General features: G+C 39.1%; 1 protein-coding gene across 9 annotated transcripts in view; it reads left to right on the top strand.

Annotated features, from left to right (window-relative positions):
* ZNF667 (zinc finger protein 667) overlaps window positions 1–24,384 on the top strand; it is an 81,679-nt gene that overhangs the window by 28,398 nt on the left and 28,897 nt on the right. For 7 of the 9 annotated variants that reach the window (XM_032388129.1, XM_032388126.1, XM_032388130.1 and 4 more), the window contains 3 exons: window positions 1,424–1,550; window positions 2,852–2,944; window positions 9,246–12,159. In XM_032388129.1, coding sequence (XP_032244020.1) covers window positions 1,424–1,550; window positions 2,852–2,944; window positions 9,246–10,825 — 1,800 coding nt within the window. In that variant the 3' untranslated portion in view covers window positions 10,826–12,159. Of the gene's footprint in view, window positions 1–1,423; window positions 1,551–2,851; window positions 2,945–9,245; window positions 12,160–24,384 lie in introns of those variants that run through there. The other 2 variants (XM_032388131.1, XM_032388123.1) reach the window with 2 other exon arrangements.

Genomic DNA, 24,384 nt, shown 5'->3' with positions numbered 1-24,384 from the left:
GTTTCCTCCATCACCACGGAGGGTAGGAGCATGAGAAGAGCTCCAGCAACCCACGTAACCACTCAGCACCCTCCTCTCCTTTTTTCTCAGTGTGCATATGGCCATTCACCTATTTGTCAAGCATCTCCAGGTTGTTTGCCTAGGCTACTCCCGAGACGGAAGAAGAGAGCCACCATGATTTCTCAAGGTAGACATGAGTGCCTAGGCAGGATCTGCTGAGGCAGCGGAGGATTCGAGGTTGTGCTCTAGAATTAATCTGTTAATGTCACTTTGTTTTTACTTGTATAGCCCATATTTACAAGGAGGAAATCTCTCTAATTTTGAGAGACCACATAACCTTGTATTCAGATTGGGTTCGTTGGAACCAGGCCAGTGAGTCAACCTTCTGTTAAAAAACATGCTTCACCACTTTAGATGATGAAGTGATTTTCTAAAATAAACATCTTGGATGCAGTTTCTCTGACAAACACTTTTGCCCTCTAAGTTATGTGTTCCCTGTTGCTGCTGTAACAAAGTTCCACAAATTGGGCTGCTCAAAACACCACATGTTTATGGTGCACAGTTTGTGGGTCAGAGATCAGGCACAGTGCAGCTTGGCTGGGTCCTCTGCTTTCGGTCTCACAAGGCTGAAAAAAGGTGTTGGCTGGCTGTGTGGTCACATCTGAGGCTCTTCAAAACTCATTGTTTATTAGCATATTCAGTTTCTTCTGCTTTTCCACCTGGCCCCCTTCCATCTTCAAGCCAGCAATAGCAGGTCAAATCAGGCTTCAGATCTCTCCGACTTCCCTTTCCACTCTCCTCTTCCAGCTGGTGAAAATTTCCCCACTGTTACGGGCTCCGTGATTACATCATCTGCCTAGATAATCAAGGATTTAAGATCAAGTGATCAGTAACCTTGCTTACACCTACAAAGAACCTTTGGCCCTGTGTAGTTGAGTCATGTGCTCTTTAGAGAGTATGTAGTTAGGGGCATGAATCAGAAGCCAGACTGCCCAGCTTGAACTCCAGCTCCCCCGTTCACTAGTTTGGGCACTTCCTTCCATAAGTCACCCTCCCATTTCTGGCCTCCCATTTCCTGATCTGTAGCATTGCTGTGATTCTCTCAGCAGTACAGTTCCTGGCTAACATGGGTCAGTACCTGTAGGGTGCTTAGAAAGATGCTCTGCCTTTGTCAGTGCCCAGTAAATCCAAGTTGGTACTGCTTTTTATGGCACATAGTTTTTAGTAATAGCTATGTCATATTGTATTGTGTTGTATTTATTTTATTTAATGCACTTGCTCCTCTTAGCCTCAGACCCTCAAATGTTTCCTGAATAGATTCCTGGCACCGTGGATCTCCCATGTTTGGGACAAGTTCCTTGTTGTTTCCAGCCATATGGAAGCATAAGCCTGTGGTGAAAGGACATGTGATTTTCTGTTTCAGGTGCCAGTGACATTTGGGGATTTGGCCATCTACTTTTCCCAGGAGGAGTGGGAATGGCTGAGCCCCATTCAAAAGGATCTGTATGAAGATGTCATGTTGGAGAACTACCAGAACTTGGTCTCTCTCGGTAAGGCTCTCTCCACCCTGTAATCCACAACCAACCCATTGTGGGACATAAATTAGTCTAGTTAGGAAAACAGAAGCCACTGCAGTTTGTTTTTTTTTAGCAGCTTTATTGATGTATAATTCACATGCTCTACATACAGAGTATGTAATTCAGTGGTTTTTAATGTATGCACAGAGTTGTACATCCATCACCAGTCCGTTTTAGAACATTTTCATTACCCCAGAAGAAACCCCATATCCATTAACAATCAGTCTTCATTCCCCTTGCCCACTAATTCCTCCAGATTAGGTAAACACTAATCTGGTTTCTGTCTCTGAATTTGCCTATTCTTGGCCTTTCATAGAAATGGAATCATAAGTATGTGGTCCTTTGTGTCTGGCTTCCTTAACTTAATGTTTTTGAGGTTCATCTACATTGGAGCATGTATCAGTACCCCCTTCCTTTTCATGGCCAATAGTATTCCACATTTTGTTAATCCACTCATCAGTTGACGGGCGTTTGGGCAGTTTTTCACTCTGGCAATTGTGAATATTAACGTATGAGTTTTTGTGTGGACGTATATTTTCATTTCTTCTGGGTATATACTTAGGAGTGGAATTGCTATCACATAGTAACTATATATGTAACCTTTTGAGGACACCTGGTTGTTTTGAGAGAATTTAATACGAGGAATCTACTTAACAGGTGTGATTAAAGGGTAAATAGTGGACAAATATAAATAGTAATGTAGAGTTGGTAACAGCAGGATGCAGGCACCATCCTTGGGCTAGGGATGCAAAGGGGAGAGTTTGGGGTTTTTAGGACTTAGAGGAAGGGACTCAGACTTCTGAAGGAAGAGAGAGGTGTGCTGACTAGTCTGTTTATACTCATGAAGGGTCAGGATGAGGCTAATTCTGAGAGTGTAGGGGAAAAAAGAAGCAGAATTAAAACCAGCAGAGCCCCTGTTGGTGGATGCTGACAGGGAGCTTCTGGTGAAGAAGTGTAGTTTGCAGAGCCCCAGCCCCTGCACACAAAACAGATCAGAGAAGGGTGGGATTGGGAGCTGAAAGGCAGCAGCTTAATAGCCAGCCTCAGGAGTTTCTGGTCTGATTTTTCAAGAGAATAATTGGCTTTGTAGAGTTAGAAATGAGCAATTCTGCTTGCTATAACTGAACTTTGATCGTCCTCCTCCTCCACCTGCCCTTCACATCCTCTGTGCTCCCTTTGTGCTCATAAATCCCCATTCCCGTTGACACAGGGCTTGGCTCTGACGTCTGTGGCACCCATGTCATGCTCAGTGCTGATGTTTTTCCTGAATGCAGGACTTTGCTTTCGGAGGCCAAATGTGATCACCTTATTGGAGAAAGGGAAAGCACCTTGGATAGTGGAGCCAGTGAGGAAACGCCGGGGTGTGGGTGAGTGACAGAGAATCAAGGCTTACTTGTTGCTATCGTTTGTAAGAGCACCCTCCATCTTGAGAGGGCAGCCTCTTGAAGATGTTTGCAAACTGCCAGTTTCCATACCTTAAAGGCCCCCAGGCCTGTAAAGAAAATTCTAGTCTGTAGTGTGAGCCCCCAGAAGAATAACCAACATTTAATAAACCCTTCCTAGGTAGCAGACATGCTTGTACAGGTTCCTCCCAGTCCTATAAGGTAGGTACTGTTATTATTCCTGTTTTATTTATGAGGAAACCAAAGATCAAGGAAGTTCAGTGACTTGCCTAGGGTAACCCAGCTAGGAAGTGGCAGCACAGCTGGGTTTGAACCCCAAATTCTGGTCTCAGAAGCTCAGCTCTTAATGCCCTTATCCCCACCTATCACATTCCCTGCCTCGGCATATTCCACCTTCTCTCATGATAGCATTGTTAATGGTAATGTTCAAATTTGCATGGTTTTCTTCATTCTTTAAAAAAAAAAAAAAAATTTTCCACAACTGTTCATTTTGACTACTTTCTAAGAACTCGTTCCGTTTTCTGATAGATTTCTCTTTGGTTAGGTTATTTTTACTTATTTATTTTAACAGTTCTATGAGTGGCTTTTTTGTTGTTGTTGTTGTTTGTTAAGTAGGGTCCACACCTAGCATGGAACCCAGCATGGGGCTTGAATTTAATGACCCTGAGCTCAAGAGTCGGATTCTTAACCAACAGGCACCCCTGAGTTTTTTTAATTGTAAAACAATCATAACATTGAATTTATCATCTTAACCATTTTAAAGTGTAGAATTAAGTATATTCACATTGTTGTGCAACAGATATCCAGAACTTTTCCATCTTGTAATAACTTTTGAAACTATATTTACTAAACACTAATTCTCCCTCCACCCTTCCACCTAGCCCTTGGTAGCCACCTTTCTTTGTATTTCTCTGATTTTGAGCACCATGGATACTTTGTATGAATCAAATCATACAGTATTTGTCCTTTTTTCTTGCTGAGCATAATTTCCTTGAGCTTCATCCATGTTGTAGCATGTGACAGGATCTTATTTTTTTTTTAAGACTGCATAATATTTCATTGTATATATCATATTTTCTTTATCCATTTATCAATGGATATTTGGGGTGTTCTGCTTCTTGGCTACTTTGAATAATGCTGCAACGAACATAGGAGTACAGATATGTATTTAAGATCCTGATTTCAAATTTTGGGGTATGTAACCAGAGGTGGGATTGCTGGATCATATGATAGATCTATTTTTTATTATCTGGGGAATCTCCATACTGTTTTCCATAGTGGCTGCACCATTTGTCATTTCCACCAACGATGTGCAAATGTTTCAACTTCTTGTCAACACGTGACTTTTTGTTTTTTTGATAGTGGCCATCCTTATGGGTGTGAGATGATATTGTGGGTTTGATTTGCATTTCCCTAATGATTAGTGAGGTTGAGCATCTTTTCATGTGTTTATTGGCCATGTGTCTATCTTCCTTGGAGAAGTGTCTATCAACTCCTTTGCCCATTTCTGAAAATAGGATTGTCATTTGTTGATGAGTTACAGTTTTTTTTTTTTTTTTAAGATTTTATTTATTTGACACAGAGAGACACAGAGAGACACAGCGAGAGAGGGAACACAAGCAGGGGGAGTGGGAAAGGGAGAAGCAGGCTTCCCATGGAGCAGGGAGCCCGATGCGGGGCTTGATCCCAAGACCCTGGGATCATGACCTGAGTGGAAGGCAGACACTTAATGACTGAGCCACCCAGGCCCCCTTATAGTTCTTCATATATTCTGTATATTAGTCCCTTATCTGATAGATGATTTGTAATTATTTTCTCTTATTCCATAGGTTGCCTTTTCACACTATTGTTTTTATTTGTACGCAGATGTAGTCCCATTTGTCTTTTGTTGTTCTTGTTGCCTGTGCTTTTTGGTGTCATATCTGAGAAATTAGTGCCAAATCTAATATCCTGAACCTTTTCCCCCAATGTTTTCTTCTAAGATTTCAGTAGTTTTAGGTCTTACATTTAGGTCTTTAATCTGTTTGAGTTAATTTTTGTGTGAGGTGTAAGGTAAGGGTCCAAGATCATTCTTTTCCATGTAGATATCCAGTTTTCCCAACACTGATTGTGGAAGAGACTGTCCTTTCCTCATTGAGTAACCTTGGCTCCCTTGTTGAAAATCATTTGACTAGATATGCAAGAGTTTATTTCTTGGCTTTCTATTCTGTTCTATTGGTCTTTATTTTTTTTCCACTACCACACTGTCTTAGTTGCTTTGTAGCAACATCTGCGTATCAAAAGAAATAGTCAATAGTGACCAACTGACTGAGCCACCCAGGTGCCCCAAAGTTGTGTTTTATTGTCATTTAGTTCAAAATATTTAAAAATTTCTTTTGTGATTTCATGTGTTATTTAGAAATGTATTATTTAATCTCCAAGTAGTTAGGGATTTTCCAGTGATATTTCTGTTACTAATTTCTAGTTTAATTTCACTGTGGTCTGAGAGCACTGTGTCATTTCTGTTATTTGTTAAGGTATGTTTTAAGGTCCAGAATGTGGTCCATCTTGGTGAATTTTCTATGTGAGCTTGAGAATAATGTGACTTCTGCTGTTGTTGAATGAAGTAGTCTATAGATGTCAGTTGTATCCAGTTGAATGAAGGTATGGTTGAGTTCCACTGATTTTTCTGCTTTCTGGATCTTTTCATTTATGAGAGAGGGATGTTAAAGTGTCTTAACTATGATAGTGGATTCATACATTTCTCCTTGTGGTTTTATCAGTTTTTATCTCTTGTAACTTGATGCTTTGTTGTTCGGCATATACCCACTAAGAATTGTTATGTCTTCTGAAGAATTGATTCCTTTGTCATTATATAATGCCCCCCTTTATCCATGATAACTTTCAGTGCTTTTAAGTCAGCTCTGTCTAAAATTAATATAGCTACTCCTCCTTTCTTTTGATTTCTTTTGATTTGTGTTACCATGGTATATTTTTCTCCATTCATTTACTTTTAATCTGCGTCTTTATATCTAAAGTGAGTTTCTTTTTTTTTTTTTTTTAAAGATTTTATTTATTTATTTAAGACAGAGAGAAGGAGAGAGAGAGAGAGAGCACATGAGAGGGGGGAGGGTCAGAGGGTGAAGCAGGCTCCCTGCCGAGCAGGGAGCCCGATGCGGGACTCGATCCAGGGACTCCAGGATCATGACCTGAGCCGAAGGCAGTCGCTTAACCAACTGAGCCACCCAGGCGCCCTAAAGTGAGTTTCTTAATAGGCACACAGTTGGACTGTGTTTTTTAATTCACTCTGAATTAGATTAAATTCAGTCTCTTTTAATTGGTTTAGACTGTTGACATTCAAAGTGATTTTTTTTTTTTTTTAAAGATTTTATTTATTTATTTGAGAGAGAGAATGAGAGAGCGAGAGAGAGCACATGAGAGGGGGGAGGGTCAGAGGGAGAAGCAGACTCCCTGCTGAGCAGGGAGCCCGATGCGGGACTCGATCCGGAGACTCCAGGATCATGACCTGAGCCGAAGGCAGTTGCTTAACCAACTGAGCCACCCAGGCGCCCTCAAAGTGATTATTGATATAGTTGGATTGATATCTACTACATATATAATAAATACTTCTATTTGTTGTCTTTATTCTTTGTTCCTGTTTTTGTCTTCCACTCTTTTTCTGCCTATTGTGGTTTTATTTTTTAATTTAATTCAATTTTTTAAAAAAATATTTATTTATTTGAGAGAGAGTGGGGGAGAGGGATAAGCAGACTCCGCGCTGGCAGGGAGCCCGATGAGGGGCTTAATCCCAGGACCCTGGGATCATGACCTGACCCAAAGGCAGATGCTTAACTGACTGAGCCACCCAGGTGCCCCTTCCTATTGTGGTTTTAAATGAGCATTTCTATGATTCCATTTTCTGTCCTTCCTTAGCATATCAGATATATAGATATAGATATAGGTATCTATAATATATCTTTTTTTTTTTTTTTAAGTGGTTGCCCTAGAATTTATACGTTTACAGCTAATCCAGGTCCACTTTCAGATAACACTATACCACTTTATGGGTAGTGTGAGGACTTTATAATAATAATGGTAATTCCTTCCTCCTATCATCTGTATCATTGCTGTCATTCACTTCATTTATATATAAATATATGTAAGCAAGTATGTATATATAAGCAAATATGTATATATTTACATGTATACATAGGATAAATACATAAGAATACACAATTGAATACATTGTTTCTATTATTTTGAACAAACTATTATTGTTTTGGTCAATTAAGTATAAGAAAAATAAAGGGATTTTTTGTCTTCACTTATTCTTTCTTCATTGCTTTTCCCTTCTTTGTGTAGATCCAAGTTTCTGACTTGTATTATTTTTCTTCTAACAGACCTCTTTTAACATTCTTGCAAGGCGGTACTGCTGGCCACAAATTCCCTCAATATTTATTCATCTGAGAAAGTCTTTTTTCCTCTCACTTTTGAAGGCTATTTTGACAGAGTACAGAATTCTAGGTTGGTGGTTTATTTCTGTCACCATTTTAAATATTTCACTCCACTTCTCTTGCTTGCATGGTCTCTAATAATTTGGATGCAATTCATTGTTCTCTGTAGGTGAGGTCCTTTTTCCCCTATGTCGTCATTCAAGAATTTTTCTTTATCTTTAATTTCCTGCAATTTGAAAAAGACATGCCTAGGTATAGGTTTCTTAGCATTTTTCCTGCTTGGTGTTCTCTGAGCATCTTGAATCATGATTTGTTGTCTGACATTAATTTGGGATATTCTCACTCATTATTGCTTCAAATGTTTCTTCTTTCATTTCTCTTTTTTTTATCCTGGCATTCTCATAACACATTTGTTACTTCTTCTGTAGTTGTCCCACAGTCTTTGGAGAGTCTAGGTTTGTTTTTTGTTTTGTTTTGTTTTGTTTCCCAGTCTTTATTTACTTTGCTTTCTGGTTTTTAAGGATTCTGTTGATAAGTTAGCTCACAGAATCTTTCTTCAGCTATGTTGAATCTACTAATAAGCCCATCCAAGGCATTCTTTGTTATAGTGTTTTTTTGTTATAGTGTTTTTGATCTCTAATGTTTTGATTCTTTGCATTTCCATCTCTTTGCTTACATTGCTCATCTGTTCTAATATGCTGTATACTTTATCTCTTAGAGCCCTTAACATATTAATCAGTTTTAAATTTCTGGTCTGATAATTCTAGCATCCCTGCCATATCTGAGTCTGGTTCTCATGCTTGCTCTGTCTCTTCAAATTGTGTGTTTTGCCTTTTGGTATGCCTTGTAATTTTTTCTTCCAATTTTAGTATATGTGCTGCCGAAGCGAGCACTGCCTTGTAATTTTTTCTTAATGGCCAGAGGTGATGTACCAGGTAGAAAGAACTGTTGTAAACAGTTAGTGATGAGGTATGTTGGGATGGGACGCATTCTGTGGTCCTAGGATTAGGCCTCAGTCTTTTAGGGTGCCTTTGCCTCTGGAGTGTGAACATCACAAGTTTCTCAGTCCATCCCCATCCCCCCTGCCCCTAGGAGGGACAGGATGGCTAGAAGCAACCGGAGTTGGAGGCAGTGGTTTGTACTTAGCTTCTTACTTGTTTGGATGAAGTTGTGCTTTCCAAGCCTCTTACATGAGGAACCAGACACCAGAAGTCCAGTTGTTGTTTTTTAAAAATTTGATTTTAAGAATACATTTTAAAAATTTATGACTTCACAAAAAAATTTACTTTATTGAGTCCTAATTTACATATTGTAAAATTGTAAAATTCACCCATTTTAAGTGTATAATTCAGTGGTTTTTGATAAATTTAACAAGTTATGTAGCCATCATCATAATCTAGTTTTAGAATATTTTTGTCACCCTAATAAAACTCTTCATGTCCATTTACAGTTAATCCCTATTCCCACCTCCAGCCCCAGGCAACTACTAATTTACTTTCTGTCTGTAGTTATCTTCTGTCATTTTAGACATTTCATATAATAAAAGTACATTCATCCAATGAAGAATCTATGGAGTTTAATGTAGCATATGGTATGAATTTATCCTACAAATAAAACTTTAATTTTATTAATTTCAAATTGCAAGATTTCCTGAATTCTAATTATTAAATATTTCTATAAAGCCCTTATTATGCTAAAATTATAATGAGACTAAGTCATCATTGTTATTATGTTTGATAAGTATTATTATTATCATCATTGATAATGACTGCACAGAAGCTTCATTTTTCCAGCATAGGAAAACAAATATTGAATTTCTTGCTATCTTTCAGACTCAGGGTCTAAATCTGAGACCAGGAAGTTACCTCCAAATCTGTGCAGCAAATCTGGGCAAAGCATCTATCAGAAACCAATTTCTGCATCACAGAAAGTTCCCACAGGAAAGAGAGGCTGCAAGAAGAGTTCAGTTCTAATAAAACCCAGGAAGGTGCATTCAGGGAAGAAATCTTTAAAATGTAATGACTGTGGGAAAACCTTTGGTCAAAGCTTATCTCTTAAACTTCATCAGAAATCTCATGCTGGAGAGAAGCCTTATGAATGCAGTAATTGTAGAAAAGCTTTCAGACAGATCTCATCCCTCATTCTTCATCAGAAAATTCACAATGGAAGGAAAAGCTATAAATGTGATAAATGTGGAGAAAGCTTCATTCAAAGAACATCTCTTATTCTACATGGGAAAGTTCATAATGGAAAGGAAACCTTTGACTGTGGGAGGGCCTTGAGTCAGTGCCCACCTCCCAGTGTGGGCCAGAAAATTAGTTTTGTTGAGAACATCCACCAGTGTGGAAAGTGTGGGAAAGACTTCATTCGAATGTCATCCCTATTACTTCATAAGAAATTTCACAGTGGAAGGAAAATTCATAAATGCAATAAATGTGGGAGAGGCTTCAATAAGAAATCAGCCCTTGTTATACATAAAAGAAATCATACTGGAGAGAAAACCCATGAAAGTGAGAAGGTGTTAAGTCAGAATCCACAGCAGAAAAGTCACCATTTAGAGAATCCTTATAAATGTAGAGCATGTGGAAAATCCTTTAATAGGATTTCATCCATTATGCTTCATCAGAGAATTCACACGTCAAAGAAAACCTACAAATGTGATAAATGTGAGAAGGTCTTCAGGCGGCTTTCAACCCTTATTCTACATCTAAGAATTCATAATGGAGAGAAACTGTACAGATGCAGTAAATGTGAGAAGGTCTGTAATCGGCATTCATCCCTTATTCAACATCAGAAAGTTCATACAAGGAAAAAGAAAATGTTTGAATGTAAGGAATGTGGAAAGATGTTTTCTGGAACTGCAAACCTTAAAATACATCAGAACATTCATTCTGAAGAGAAACCTTTCAGATGCAATAAATGTAGTAAAGTTTTTGGCCGTCAGTCATTTCTTATTGAACATCAGAGAATTCATACTGGAGAAAAACCCTATCAGTGTGAAGAATGTGGAAAAGCCTTCAGTCACCGAATATCTCTTACTCGACATAAGAGAATTCATACTGAAGATAGACCCTATGAATGTGATCAGTGTGGGAAGGCCTTCAGTCAGAGTGCACACCTTGCCCAACATGAAAGAATTCACACTGGAGAAAAGCCATATACGTGCAAAACATGTGGGAAGGCCTTTAGTCAACGCACATCCCTTATTCTACATGAAAGAAGTCATACTGGAGAGAAACCCTATGAATGTAATGAATGTGGGAAGGCATTTAGCAGTGGCTCGGATCTTATTCGGCATCAGAGAAGTCATTCTTCAGAGAAACCATATGAATGTAGTAAATGTGGGAAGGCATATAGTCGGAGTTCATCCCTGATTCGACATCAGAATACACATTCTGAAGAAAAAGCCTAAGTTTGTTTTAAATATGTGAAAGCATAGAGTGAGGCTTTCAAAGTAGGAGAGACCAAGGCATAGGAAAATGCATTTGTTTATAACATAAATTTTGTAAAAATGGGACCATTTGATGATGTGTCCCACTTTGAAAGCCAAAGAGCAAAAGTCATTGATGACTTTGACCAGATGATTTGTCATCAGCTGAGGCCATGACCTTACCATAGGTCTTAATTTCAAAATAGCAAGCTCGGATGATTGGATCAGTCATTTTTAATGAATACTACTCCTCATGTGGTAAGAATTACTGATACTTTATTTCCAGTGTAATTTAAAGCTATTTCATTAGTCACATACAACAAAGTAGAACTGCAAAGTCCATATTTCTGGATGGGGCTTTGAGCCTGATTTAAGGTCACATGAAGAATGAGTTTGAGTTTGTCTCTTAGGACTGGAACTATCACATATAAGAGATTTCCTGGGCAAACCAGGGTGCTACTTCCAGCTGGCAGAAAATTGTGGGTGAGAAAAGAGAAGAGTCTTCAAGTGGATAAAGATAGCACTCATAATTGTGTGAATCAGTTGTCATTACCATATTGTCTCCATATGAAAATATATGATATTCATGGTGTGAAAAACCTAACAAGCCTGAGACAGGCTAATGGGAAAAAAGAAACCAGAGAAATGAGAACTTAAAAGCAGGGAGAAATTGTTACTGTTTTATTGAAAATAAATTTGTCTATATTTATATAAATAAACATTGGTATTTTCATGTAAGAACCCTGGCGTGCAGTAAGTGATTGGTGGAAAAATGAGATGCCATTTCTTGAATATGTCCTCTCAAAATTCATATTTCAGACCCCTAACCTCTAATGTGATGGTATTTTGAAATGGGACCTTTGGGAGCTATTTAGGGATAGATGAGGTTATGAGGGTGCATCATGATAGGATTAGTGTCTGAAAAAAAGAAAGGATGCCAGAGAGCTTGCTTTTTCTACTTTGTGAAGATACTGCAAGAAGATGGCTGTCTATAAGCCAGGAAGCTAGCCTTCACTACCACCCAACCATGTGACACCCTGATCTCGGACTTTTAGCCTCCAAAACTGAAAAGTAAGTTTCTTTTGTTTAAGTCACCTAGTCTGTGGTATTTTGTTATGGAAGCCCAAGCTGGCTAATACAGGGGGAAATACCCTGAATTTATGTACCAGGCTATTTTCCTGTCAGCTAATCATATATAATAGCTTTTAGTCTCTGTTTCCAGCTTATGCAAAGTATGTGAGAAATAAAATCAGAGTTCTCTTTTGTTACTGGGCTATATACAGTTGCACTATTCTGCAAAAGCCATTTTTTAAAAACACCCATCTCCTGTTAAGATAACTGTGAAATGCATGACCACATAGCTTTAGGTCACTCTGTGACCACAACTGGGAAAATAACATCCAGATTTGCGAAGGGTGAGCATGCGTACAGGATAACAGAAGAGCTAATTTTCATTTACGCTTGTTATAGTAGTTCTGTAAAATCAGCATAAAATATTTCTGACACTTGGAGCAAATAGGTGAGCAAATAACACAGAAAAGGCTCATGGAGAGGCATGTCTGTTCTCCCTCCCCTTCCATACCCTTCCCTTTGTTTAATTCTTCTGCCAGTCTGCCATAGAGATTGTTTCTAAATCATTGGTCACAAACCATACACACACACACACACACACACGCACGCACGCTAATAAGACACTGTTCTTGCTTACAGACAGAGTTTTGGTTTTGTTTTGTTTTTTTTTTAAGATTTTATTTATTTATTTGACAGGAGAGACACAGTGAGAGAGGGAACATGAGCAGGGAGAGTGGGAAAGGGAGAAGTAGGCCTCCTGCCGAGCAGGGAGCCCGATGCGGGGCTCGATCCCAAGACCCTGGGACTATGACCTGAGCTGAAAGCAGATGCTTAATGACTGAGCCACCCAGGCACCCCGGTTTAATTTAGGTTTTCTTTTTAAAGATTTTATTTATTTTTTGACAGCACAAGTAGGCAGAGCAGGCAGAGGGAGAGGAAGAAGCAGGCTCTCCTGCTGAGCAGGGAGCCTGACTTGGGGCTCGATCCCAGGACTCTGGGCTCATGACCTGAGCCGAAGGCAGCCGCTTAACCGACTGAGGCACTCAGGCGCCCCGCAGACACTTAGAGTTTATAAGGAAATACAGGATGTTAAATGTGGAAACATCTAAGGTACACAGGTATTAGAAGAGGATGGTGAATTCCAAGGTGAATGGAGGACTTGGGGACAGGGATCACTTGGAGATAGTGACCATATTAAAGGAAGAACAGGACATTAAAGTTGGCTAGGCACACAAAAGTTGGAAGGCTACTGAGGGCAAAGAGAAAGTACAGATACACAGAATAGTGGCAGAGGGTTGTGGAGTATTAAGGGAATTGCAGATTTCAGTATTTAGTACAGTGACTGGCGCACAGGAAGTAGTCAGCACTTATTAAATATTGGGTGAATAAATGAATTAATGAAAATGTTTTAGTATATCAGATGTTCTCTGAGGCATAATTGACACGGAACACTTAAACCTGAAGGTGACCCAGACATGGAGATAAACCCTTGGGAAAACAGGCTCACATTTTAAGGAATCACTAGTAATGTTTGAAGACGGGTGAACTCTGGGTAACCACAGCAACAACCAAACTTAAACCTAGTCCAATTCCTGTCTGTATTAATGACATCCGCCCCAACACACACACACACAAGGCTTAACAGAAGGAATGACACGGCCATTTCCAGGAAATCTGTTTACCTCTGTTTTTACTGTCCTACACAAGATTCCTAGCTGGGGTGGGCGGGGGGCAAAATTACAAGGCATACAAAAAAGCAAGAAAAATCTACACTTCCCACCCCCACCAAGTGACAGAAGAATCCAGAACTACTCAGAAGTTACATAGCTGTTGGACAATTTATAATATGTTAAAGTTCTAATAAAAAAGTTGCACAACAGGCAAATTACATGGGTCATTTGAGCAGAGAGATGAATGATGGAAATGCTAGAAATCAACACAAACAGTGCCTTCAACAAGCTCATCAATAATACACAGTCAAGGAAAGAGTAAGTGACGTTGAAAGTAGGTCAGTAAAAATCACCCAAACCAAAACAAATTGGGGGGGGCGGGGCAAGGGGTACAGGGAAGTGACAAAAAAGAACATCTAAGAGCTGTAGGGAAAGGTCTACTGGTCCAACACATGCATAACTGGAATCCCAGAAGGAATAGACAAAATGGAGCAGAAGAAATATTTGAAGATATAATAATGGCTGAATGACACCAGAACATAGGTATATAAAGCTCAGAGAATACCAAGAAAGATTTTTTAATTACAAAGAAACAATGATAAGAATTACAGCAGACTTAGGGGAAAAAAAATTACAGTAGACTTAGAAGTAATGCAAACTAGAGGACAATAATGACATTTGTAAAGTGCTAGAAGGAAAAAGCTGTCTATTGAAACTTGATGGAAATACCTTTCAAAATTGATAGAGGAATGAAGACCTTCTCAAAAACAATACGTTGCCATAAGACCTCTCTATTTGAAATAAATGAAGTTCTTGAAGCAGAAGGAATGTGAAACCATAACAAATGCTTGGATATACACAAAGGAAAGAAGAGAAATGGAATAAATGAAGGTAAAATACTTCTTTTCTTCACTTATGTAGATGTCTAAAAGATAATTTTAAAACAGTAACATGCTTTGTGTGTTTACCACATGTAAAAGTAAAATGCATGACAAGTGCAAAGGATGGGAGACAGAAACTGGGAATATGTTGTTTAGGATCTTGTTGAGTGCCACAAGATGATGATATATTCTGGTTAATTAAAGATATATGTTGTTAACTTTAGGTTAATCACTAAAACTTTTTAAGGAGGTAAAGTTAATAGAATAAAATGGAATAATTTAAAAATACTCAGTTAACCCAATAGAAGGCAGAAAAAGAACAAAAGCTGGAGAATAGAACAATTAGAAAATGGTTAAGAGGATGGATTGATTTTAATCCAAATATATATATTTTTAAATTACATCAAATATAGATGTCTAGGGGTGCCTGGGTGGCTCAGTTGGTTAAGTGTTTACCTTCGGCTCAGGTCACGAGCCCAGAGTGATGGGATTGAGCCCCCGCATCAGGCTCCCTGCTCAGCGGGGAGTGTTCTTCTCCCTCTGCCTCTCCCCCTGCTCATGATCTCTCTCAAGTAAATAAAATCTTAAAAGAAAATGCAGATGGTCTACGCATACCAGTTAAGACAAGACATTGTAAGACTGGAGAAACAGGACCCAAGTGTATGCTAGCAGAAACACACTTTATATAGGCATAAATAATTAAAAGTTAACTAGTGGGGAAAAGATAGATCATGCAAACACAAAAAGAAAGTTGGAATCACTATATTAGTATCAGGTAAAGCTGATTTAGAACAACAAATGTAATCAGGGATAAAGAGAAATCTTATATAACAAAGGGATCAATTTCCAGGTAAACAACAATCCTAAGTGTGTGTATATGTATCAAGTTACAGAGGTACAAGTTACACAAGTGAAAAAACAGAAAGGGCAAATAGACCAATTCACTATTGGGGATTTCACCATTGTCTTTCAGCTATTAGTAGAAGAAGTAGACACAAAATCAGAATATAGAAGGCCAGAACAACACAACGGACCAAGTTAACTAGTTGACATTTATAAAACACCACAAAGCGGAATACATTCTTTTCGAGTATACATGAAGTACACACGACTATAATACAAATTTTAAGTTTTGAACAGTTACATAAAGTACATTCCCTGTCTGTAGCAGAACTAAACTAGCAATAACAGTAAGATGTCTGAAAATATTTGGGAGACTTAAATTACAAATTCCATTTTTAAAATAACTGTTCAGATTATCTGTTTCTTCTTGAGAAAGCTTGGTAGTTTCTTTCAAGAAATTTTCTCATTTCACCTAAGTTGTCAAATTATTTCCATAAAGTTCACAACATTCTCTTACCCATTTCGTAACTAGAATTTGTGGTGACATCACCTTTGCCATTCCGGATATTGGTAACTTGTGTATTTTTTTTTCAGCAGTCTGAATGAAGATACATTGGTTTTATTGACCTGCTTTTATTTTTCTGTTTCCTATCTCATTTATTTCTATTAGTAATTATTTCCATTCTTATGCTAACTTTGTGTTTCATTGCTCTTCATTTTCTAATTAAGGTGGAAATTAAAGTCACTAGGAGCTTTCAAAATTTTGTAACTTAGTACTATTACATTTCCTTCTAAGAACTGTTAGTTGCATCCCACACATTTTGACATGCTGTATTCTAAGTTTTATTCAATTTAAAATACTTCCTATTTTCCCTTTGATTTTTCTCTTGACCCATGGGTTACCATTTAGGTCCAAACATTTGGAGATTTTCCAAGTATCTTTCATTTACTGGTTTCTAATTTAATCCCTTCTGGTTAGGAAACATTTTGTATGAGTTGAATCCTTTTAAGTTTATTGAGATATGTTTTAAAGCCTGGAATATGGTCTATTTCAGTAACTATTCTGGGTGCATATGAAAATAATTTGTATACTATTCTTGGGTGGAGGGTTTTTAAAATGTCAGGTCAAGTTGGCTGATAGTGCAGTTCAAGTCTTCAATATCCTTTATGATTTTCTGTCTACTTGTTCTTATGACAGATGTGTGTCAGAATCTCTTATTATAATTTTGGATTTGTCCATTTCTCTTTGTAATTCTATCCATTGTTTCCCCAGGTAATTCAGGTGATTTCCTCACATGCATGCACTGATCAGTGTTTAGGTAAAAACTAGTATTTATCCAGATAAAAAATTCTGATGTCTAAAGGTTTTTTTCTCTAAGAGCTCTCAGGCACTTCATCCTGGGAACTCCAGCCACCTCAATGTCCCTAACTCCCAGATCCGTGTCCTCAACTCAGACGATAGCCTGGAAACTCTATGTAGTTATTTGGGTAAATCCTAGTACTCCCCTCATTTGTTTCCCATTTTTCAAGGATCTCAGTCTTGTTGCCTTATGTCCAGTGTCTTGAAACCAAGGTTTCATATATTTTGTCCAGTTTTTACTGTTTCAGATGGGAGGATAAACTATTCCCCCATAATTCTGTCTTCACCAGAAGTGCATACCTCAAATACACATTTAAGGAGAACAGGGATCACTATGGATGTAGAGTTTAAACAAAAAAGTGTTGCAATTTACATTCTTGTACATGTGCTTTTAAAAATCTTTACCAATATTTTTGGAGGAGAAGTTCCTGGATCAGAAAGATAGGCAAGGGGCACCTGGGTGGCTCAGTTGTTAAGCATCTGCCTTCGGCTCAGGTCATGATCCCAGGGTGCTGGGAGGCTCAGGTCATGATCAGGCTCAGGCATTGGGCTCCCTGCTCAGCAGGGAGCCTGCTTCTCCCTCTCCCTCTGCTGCTCCCCCTGCTTGTGCTCTCTTGCTCTTTCTGTCAAATAAATAAATAAAATCTTCTTTTAAAAAAAAAGGCAAATTCTAATAGATCTTTAACTTGCCTTTTCTATTCAAACTACCATTTCTCTAGAATGAGGGATTCTTAGACGAATTTTATGCACTTTATTCAGTGCTGCCTATATCTTGCTCACCAAGTTGGGATATATTAGTATAGTTTTTCAAAATTTCTTCTACCTACTTTTTTCTCCCATTATTGCTAGTCTTACCAAGGGCAGAAAGTACCAAAGATCCTGGCATATTCTTTTAGTGTGGCCTTGTTGTTTCTGTATGAAACTTTTAGTGTGTGATGTGAGGTCATATCACTTTACTCTTTCATTGGTGCTGGCACTTTTTTGTTGTTCAGTTTTGATGGAAGGAAGTTCTGTTAAGTCTTAGTCTAACATTATTCTATAGGTTCTCTTAAAGGCTAGACTTCTAAATTTTTGAATGAATAGAGCTCTTCTTGATGTAGTTATTTATCCAAGGGCAGTGCTCCAGACTGGCAGAAAATTTGTTTTAGCCCAGTGATTCTCAAACGTTACTGTGTATTCAGATCACCTGGGGATCTTATAGAGATGCAGATTCTGAATCAGTAGGTTTGGATTAGGGCCCAATATTCTGGAATTTTGACAAATGATCAAGTGATGCTGATACTGCCAGTCCATAGCCCACACACTTGGAATATAAGGATTTAGCCTTTACCTTGCAGTCTTTTTTTTTTTTTTTTTTAATTATTATTATTTGACAGAGAGAGACACAGCGAGAGAGGGAACACAAGCACGGGGAGTGGGAGAGGGAGAAGCAGGCTTCCCACAGAGCAGGGAGCCCGATGCGGGGCTTGATCCCAGGACCCTGGGATCATGACCTGAGCTGAAGGCAGACGCTTAACGACTGAGCCACCCAGGCACCCCTTTACCTTGCAACCTTGCATATCATTGGCAGTTTTTCTCCTGTCACGTGATAGATTACCTTTTCTAAATCCAAGTGTTTCCTCCTTGGACCCTTCAGCTACTCACCGTGCCACTCTGCAACTGTAAATAATTTAGGGAGGCTTCTAAAGTCAGACTTTTTGAAATAACACTGTGGTTCCAATCAAGGTGCTGTGGTGTGGTGTTTTTGTTTTTTTAAGATTTTATTTATTTGAGAGAGAGCATGGGGGCAGGGAGGAGCAGAGGGAGAGGGAGAGAGAATCTCAAGCCGACTTTATGCTGAGTGCAGAGCCAGACGCTCAACTGACTGACCCACCCAGGCACCCCTCGAAGTGCCTTTTCTTTTGCCTTTCCAGATATGACGGTGCTTTGGAGGAATTTTATACTCTTCAATACAGCATCAGTTTCCTCTCAGGATTCTTACCACATTTAGCAGCATTTCCTTACGGATTTTGAGGCTCAGAATTGTAGATACCTCTTCACTTCATCAAAGATGGCTCTCCTATGTTTTTCTTATTCTTGTTGTTTTAATTTGGTTTCAGAAAGGAGAAATGGATAGATACATCTTGGTTCCACCTCTTTATTTTTATTTATTTATTTTTTAATTTTTTAGAGAGGGGGAGGGGCAGAGGGAGAGAGAATCCCAAGCAGGCTCCACGCCCAATGGGAAACTCGACCCCACAACCCTGAGATCATGACGTGAGCCGATATCAAGAGTTGGACACTTAACTGACTGAGCCACCCAGGCACCCCTCCACCTCTTTAAATTCAGAAATTAGTAAATACATTTAGAGGCTCCTCCTTGAATTTGCCTCCTTATGGGTATGTACCACTTACAGTGGAAAGGTGGGGTAAAAATGAAGTTTCTTCACTTGAAGGCAATCCTCTTTGTAGATCAGGTCTTCTGTCCTTTATATAAACAGCTGCACTTTCTGTTGGTTGTCTCTGACACCTTCTGTGAAGGAAGCCACCTTTGGAGGGTTTTAAAAGGAACTCCCTGAAGTCTTTTGGCGTGAATGGTCCAGGTGATGAGGCTTAACCGCTTGTCACCCAAGCCGTAGTCTCTTGCTGTTGAGGTCGCCTTGTCTAGCATGCACCCATTTTAGGATTTCTGGCAAGATAGCTAAATTGAGTCCACTTCAGCCATGGCAGTTTAACTTCCCCTTGCTACAGGGGCTGAGGCAGCACCCCCTAATCAAACACACTCTTCCTGCAGCAAAACACAGGAAGAGTCACACATTTAGTGAATCGATAAATGCCCTCATGTCCGTTCAGGTCAAGTTTTTTCTTGATGGGAACTGAATCTCAACCTCCGTCGACCCTGCCCCCATTCCTTGGGAATTTTGTGAACTGTTCAATCCAGTGATACAATCCTGCTGCTGGAGGCATATGCACTTAAGCCAGACTGGCCAGAGTATCCCATACCATGGACCCAGTGATTGGTCCAGAGTATGCACATAGCATAAACTGGAGCAAATCCTATTTTTCCTCTCTGACATGGAGGCTAAGAGAAAGAAGATCACCTTCCTTTTGAGATTAAAAGCTCTAAGGACCTTTTTTTTTTAAAGATTTTATTTATTTATTTGAGAGAGAATGAGAGACAGCATGAGAGGGAGGAGGGTCAGAGGGAGAAGCAGACTCCCCGCCGAGCAGGGAGCCCGATGCGGGACTCGATCCCGGGACTCCAGGATCATGACCTGAGCCGAAGGCAGTCGCTTAACCAACTGAGCCACCCAGGCGCCCCTCTAAGGACCTTTTAAGTCTAGTATCAGATGACATTTTTTTTCACCAAGAAAGAATCTGCCAGAGTATGAAACAACTGAAAGCAGAGCAATTAATCTCTGATGAGTCTGAGTACCTGCTTGAAGCTGTACCAAATAAACATTACACCTTTCAGTTACAGGTACTACTAATAAATACTTTCTCCTAAGCTGATTGGAATTAGGTTTTCATCAATCTTTTTTTTTAGATTTTTTATGTATTTGAGAGAAAGAGCCTGAGCTGAGCAGGGGGAGGGGCAGAAGGAGAAGCTGACTGCCCCCTAAGTGGGGAGCCTGATGCAGGGCTTGATCCCAGGACTCTGAGATCATGACCTGAGCCAAAGTCAGACCCTTAACCCACTGAGCCACCCAGGCACCCCCTCGGTCAGAATCTTTATGGCAGTTGCTGTTTCTCCATTTATCAACTATAGACTCTTTAGTAATCTTTCTTAGGAAAGATAAGAATTTTAACTCATCCCGCTAAGTAAATTATATATTCAGTCTCCTGTTTATTAGCTAACCTTTATTTCTTATTCTATCAAATTTATACAGATCTCTTGAATCCCCTCTATCAGGATATTGCCCCTTATCCTTGTATTCATTCATTCTCTCATTATTGCTATCAACCTCCCACCATCCAATCTATCAGCTACATTTTGCCTTTTACATTATTAAACAGGCAATATATAGGCCTATATATACAGACAGTGACTTGTATATGTGTGACATATATAAGTGACTTGTCTATATATTATAAAATTGGAAATAAAATAGCACTTGATCATTATCATTAGGTAAATATTCTCTGAAGAGTTGGAGCCAAGCAATATGTGATTACATTTCTTTCTCTATAGGTCCAATGTTAGGATCCCAGTCTGTGCTTAAAGGATTCTCTTCCTAATATCAGTCAAATGCAGTTTATCTTTTTTATATTCTATGAATCATACCACATTTCATCAGGGCTTGTTTTATATTCAGACCTGATAACTGGTATGGTTTCCCCTTTGTTTTTCCCAAAGCCAATAATTGCCTTTCTTTCCATTTTCCTAAGGAAAACTCGTCTTTACCATAGTGCTAAAATCCTCCGATTTCATACTTATTAACGTAACCTATTCCAGTCTTCCTGAAGACTTTCTTCACTGAGTCCCTGAATTCTTAGCCTACCAGTAATTTGGTCTGATTGTTGTAGAGCAATCTACAATCCTAGTCATCCTCAACACCACTTTCTCAGGTTAGATCCATTGTTTATTGAAGCCTTTCCTGCTGCCGCCTTCCTTTTCCATCCAGATTTTACTAAAGTTGATCCTTTAATACCCTAATAAAGGGTAAATGAAAGTAAACTGAAGCAAACTGCATATACAGAATATCAGTGTTTGGCCTCATGCTTTATTGTTGTTTATGTATAGACTTTTAGATTCAAAGTAATTTTACCTCATAACTTGGAAGGTGCTGTTCTGTTTTGTTATCTAATATTACTAATAGGAGGGAAGGCTAACACTAACTTGGATGTTCTTTTTAGGAAATATTCACATTTTTTGAAAGCTTTTTAGGATGGTTTCACTTTCAATATTCTGAAATTTCACAAGCATATTTCTGAATGTCTTTTTTTCTGTTGTAATTGTGGTTTTTGCCAGTTCAGCCTGCCCAGCACTCAGTGAGCTATTCCCAGCTGAATATTCATAACTTTCTTGAGTTTAGAAAGATTCTCATTTATTTGGTATATCCCTTATATTTTCTCTGTAAACTTCTCTGAAACTCCTATTAATTAAACTTCTATGTCCTTTTTGTTTCTTATTTTCTTTTAATTTATGAATTTGGAAAGTTTCCTTAATTTTCTTTAAAACTTCTATTAAAGGGGGCGCCTGGGTGGCTCAGTTGGTTGGGCGTCTGCCTTCAGCTCGGGTCATGATCCCGGGATCCTGGGATCGAGCCCCGCATCGGGCTCCTTGCTTGGCGGGAAGCCTGCTTCTCCCTCTGCCTCTGGCTCTGCCTGCTTGTGCTCTCTCACTCTGTCTGTCTCTCTCTGTCAAATGAATAAATAAAAAATAAAATCTTTTTTTTTTTTTTTTAAAGATTTTATTTATTTGAGAGAGAGAGAGAGAGAAACAGCATGAGAGGGGATAGGGTCAGAGGGAGAAGCAGGCTCCCTGCTGAGCCGGGAGCCCGATGTGGGACTCGATCCCAGGACTCCGGGATCATGACCTGAGCCGGAGGCAGTCGCTTAACCAACTGAGCCACCCAGGCACCCCTGAATAAATAAAATCTTAAAAAAACAAAACAAAACAAAAAACTTCTATTAAGGGGCACCTGGGTGGCTCAGTCGTTAAGCGTCTGCTTTTGGCTCAGGTCAGGATCCCAGGGTCCTGGGATCCAGCCCCGCATTGGGCTCCCTGCTCAGCGGGAGGCCTGCTTCTCCCTCTCCCACTCCCACTGCTTATGTACCCTCTTTTGCTGTCTCTCTGTCAAATAAATAAATAAAATCTTTTAAAAAAGATAAAACTTCTATTAAGTTTATTACAGCAATAACATTTTTTCATTCTTAGGAGTTCTGACTTTTTTTTTCTAGAAAACATTATTTTCTGTACATATTTTTCTTTAAAAATGATTTTTAAACATTTTAATTTCAGTATAGTTAACAGTGTTTAAATATTAGTTTCAGGTGTACAATACTATCTAATTTTTTATTTTTTTAAGATTTTATTTCTTTGGGAGAGCATGAGCAGGGGAGGGGCAGAGAGAGAAGCAGACTCCCTGCTGAGCAGGGAGCCTAACCTGGGGCTTGATCCCAGAAGGATCATGACCTGAGCCGAAGGCAGACGTTTATCCGGCTGAACCATCCAGGTGTCCCTCTGTTTCTTTTTTGATAGCTTTCCATATTAACCTGTTCAAATCTTACATAAATTTTTAGTTTTCTTCTGTCATTACGTAACTTTCTCCACTTTAGGTTTAGTGCTGTCTCTTGGTCCTTACTATAATAGCTGATAGTTTTCTTCATATGTTACGATCCTTAACTGTTCCAACATTTAAGAATGATATGGCTTGGGGCATCTGGCTGGATCAGTCAATAGAGCTCAGTCAGAGTGTGTGACTCTTGATCCTGGTGTTGTTTGAGCCCCACATTGGGTGTAGAAATTACTTTTAAAAAATGGGGGCGCCTGGGTGGCTCAGTCGTTAAGCGTCTGCCTTCGGCTTGGGCCATGATCCCAGGGTCCTGGTCCTTCCATGCTTAGCAGGAAGCCTCCTTCTCCCTGTCCCACTCCCCCTGCTTGTGTACCCTCTCTCGCTGTGTCTCTGTCAAATAAATAAAATCTTTAAAAAAAAAGAAAAAATGATACGGCTTGATTACCCCAGGTAGCTGTAGATCAGTTTCCCTGAATAGGAAGGGTTACTGAGATCTTTGTATGCATGGGAGGGACTAGCAAGTCAAAGAGAGATTCTCCAAATTGCTGAAAAGGTTTTGACTTAGCCACCAACTCTCATGCTAGCTACCCAAGTTTCCATAAGTTCATTTTTTCATAGTTTAAATTTCTTATATTATTACATTATTGCCTAGAACTTCAAATACTACAGATAACACTAGGTCTCCTCTTAACCAGAATATCCAATCCCAGTCTTCTCCCTAGAAGGAACACTTATCAGTTGGCATGTGTCTCTCCAGAACCTTTTCGAAACGTTCGCATACTTATTTAAATGTATTAGAAACATGTTAAAAACATAATTCTGTGCAAGTCTACAAAATTTGCTGTTTCAATGTCCTTTAGTCAAATACATCCATGTCTGTATCACTGGTGCATTCTTTCAAACTGCTGCTAATATTTCTAGTCATGCCCCATGGAACTTTAGATTGTTTCCAATGTTTCATGTACTAACCATACTGCCCTCCAAAGGGACTATAGTGAACATTTTAAAAACTTCACTGCCTCCAAAGTGGCAGTGAGGCCGCCATTCTTATTGCTCCATGCCCCTGCCACTTTTTGGGAGTACATTATTTAAATTTGCATCTCAATACTAGTGAGGTTGAGCCGGGACTCATTTTCTGTATTTCTGCAATTTGCCTATTCTCGTATTTTGTCCATTTTTATACCTCCTTAGTTGTCTTTTGCTTATTTATAGGTGTTCTTATATCTTTCCCTTTGTATTATATTACAAATATTTTCTTCCTTTCTGTTTTTCTAAATTTTAAGAACATTTTCTTTTTTCTTTTTTTTTTTTTTTTAAGATTTTATTTATTTATTTGACAGAGAGAGACACAGCGAGAGAGGGAACACAAGTAAGGGGAGTGTGAGAGGCAGAAGCAGGCTTCCCGCAGAGCAGGGAGCCCGACGTGGGGCTCGATCCCAGGACCCTGGGATCATGACCTGAGCCGAAGGCAGACGCTTAACGACTGAGCCACCCAGGC

Source organism: Phoca vitulina, unplaced genomic scaffold (assembly GCF_004348235.1).
Source record: "Phoca vitulina isolate PV1807 unplaced genomic scaffold, GSC_HSeal_1.0 scaffold52, whole genome shotgun sequence".
NCBI classification, from domain to species: domain Eukaryota; kingdom Metazoa; phylum Chordata; class Mammalia; order Carnivora; family Phocidae; genus Phoca; species Phoca vitulina.
The sequence above is the reverse complement of the archived record's forward strand: the minus strand, read 5'-3'. Positions and strand labels throughout refer to the sequence as shown.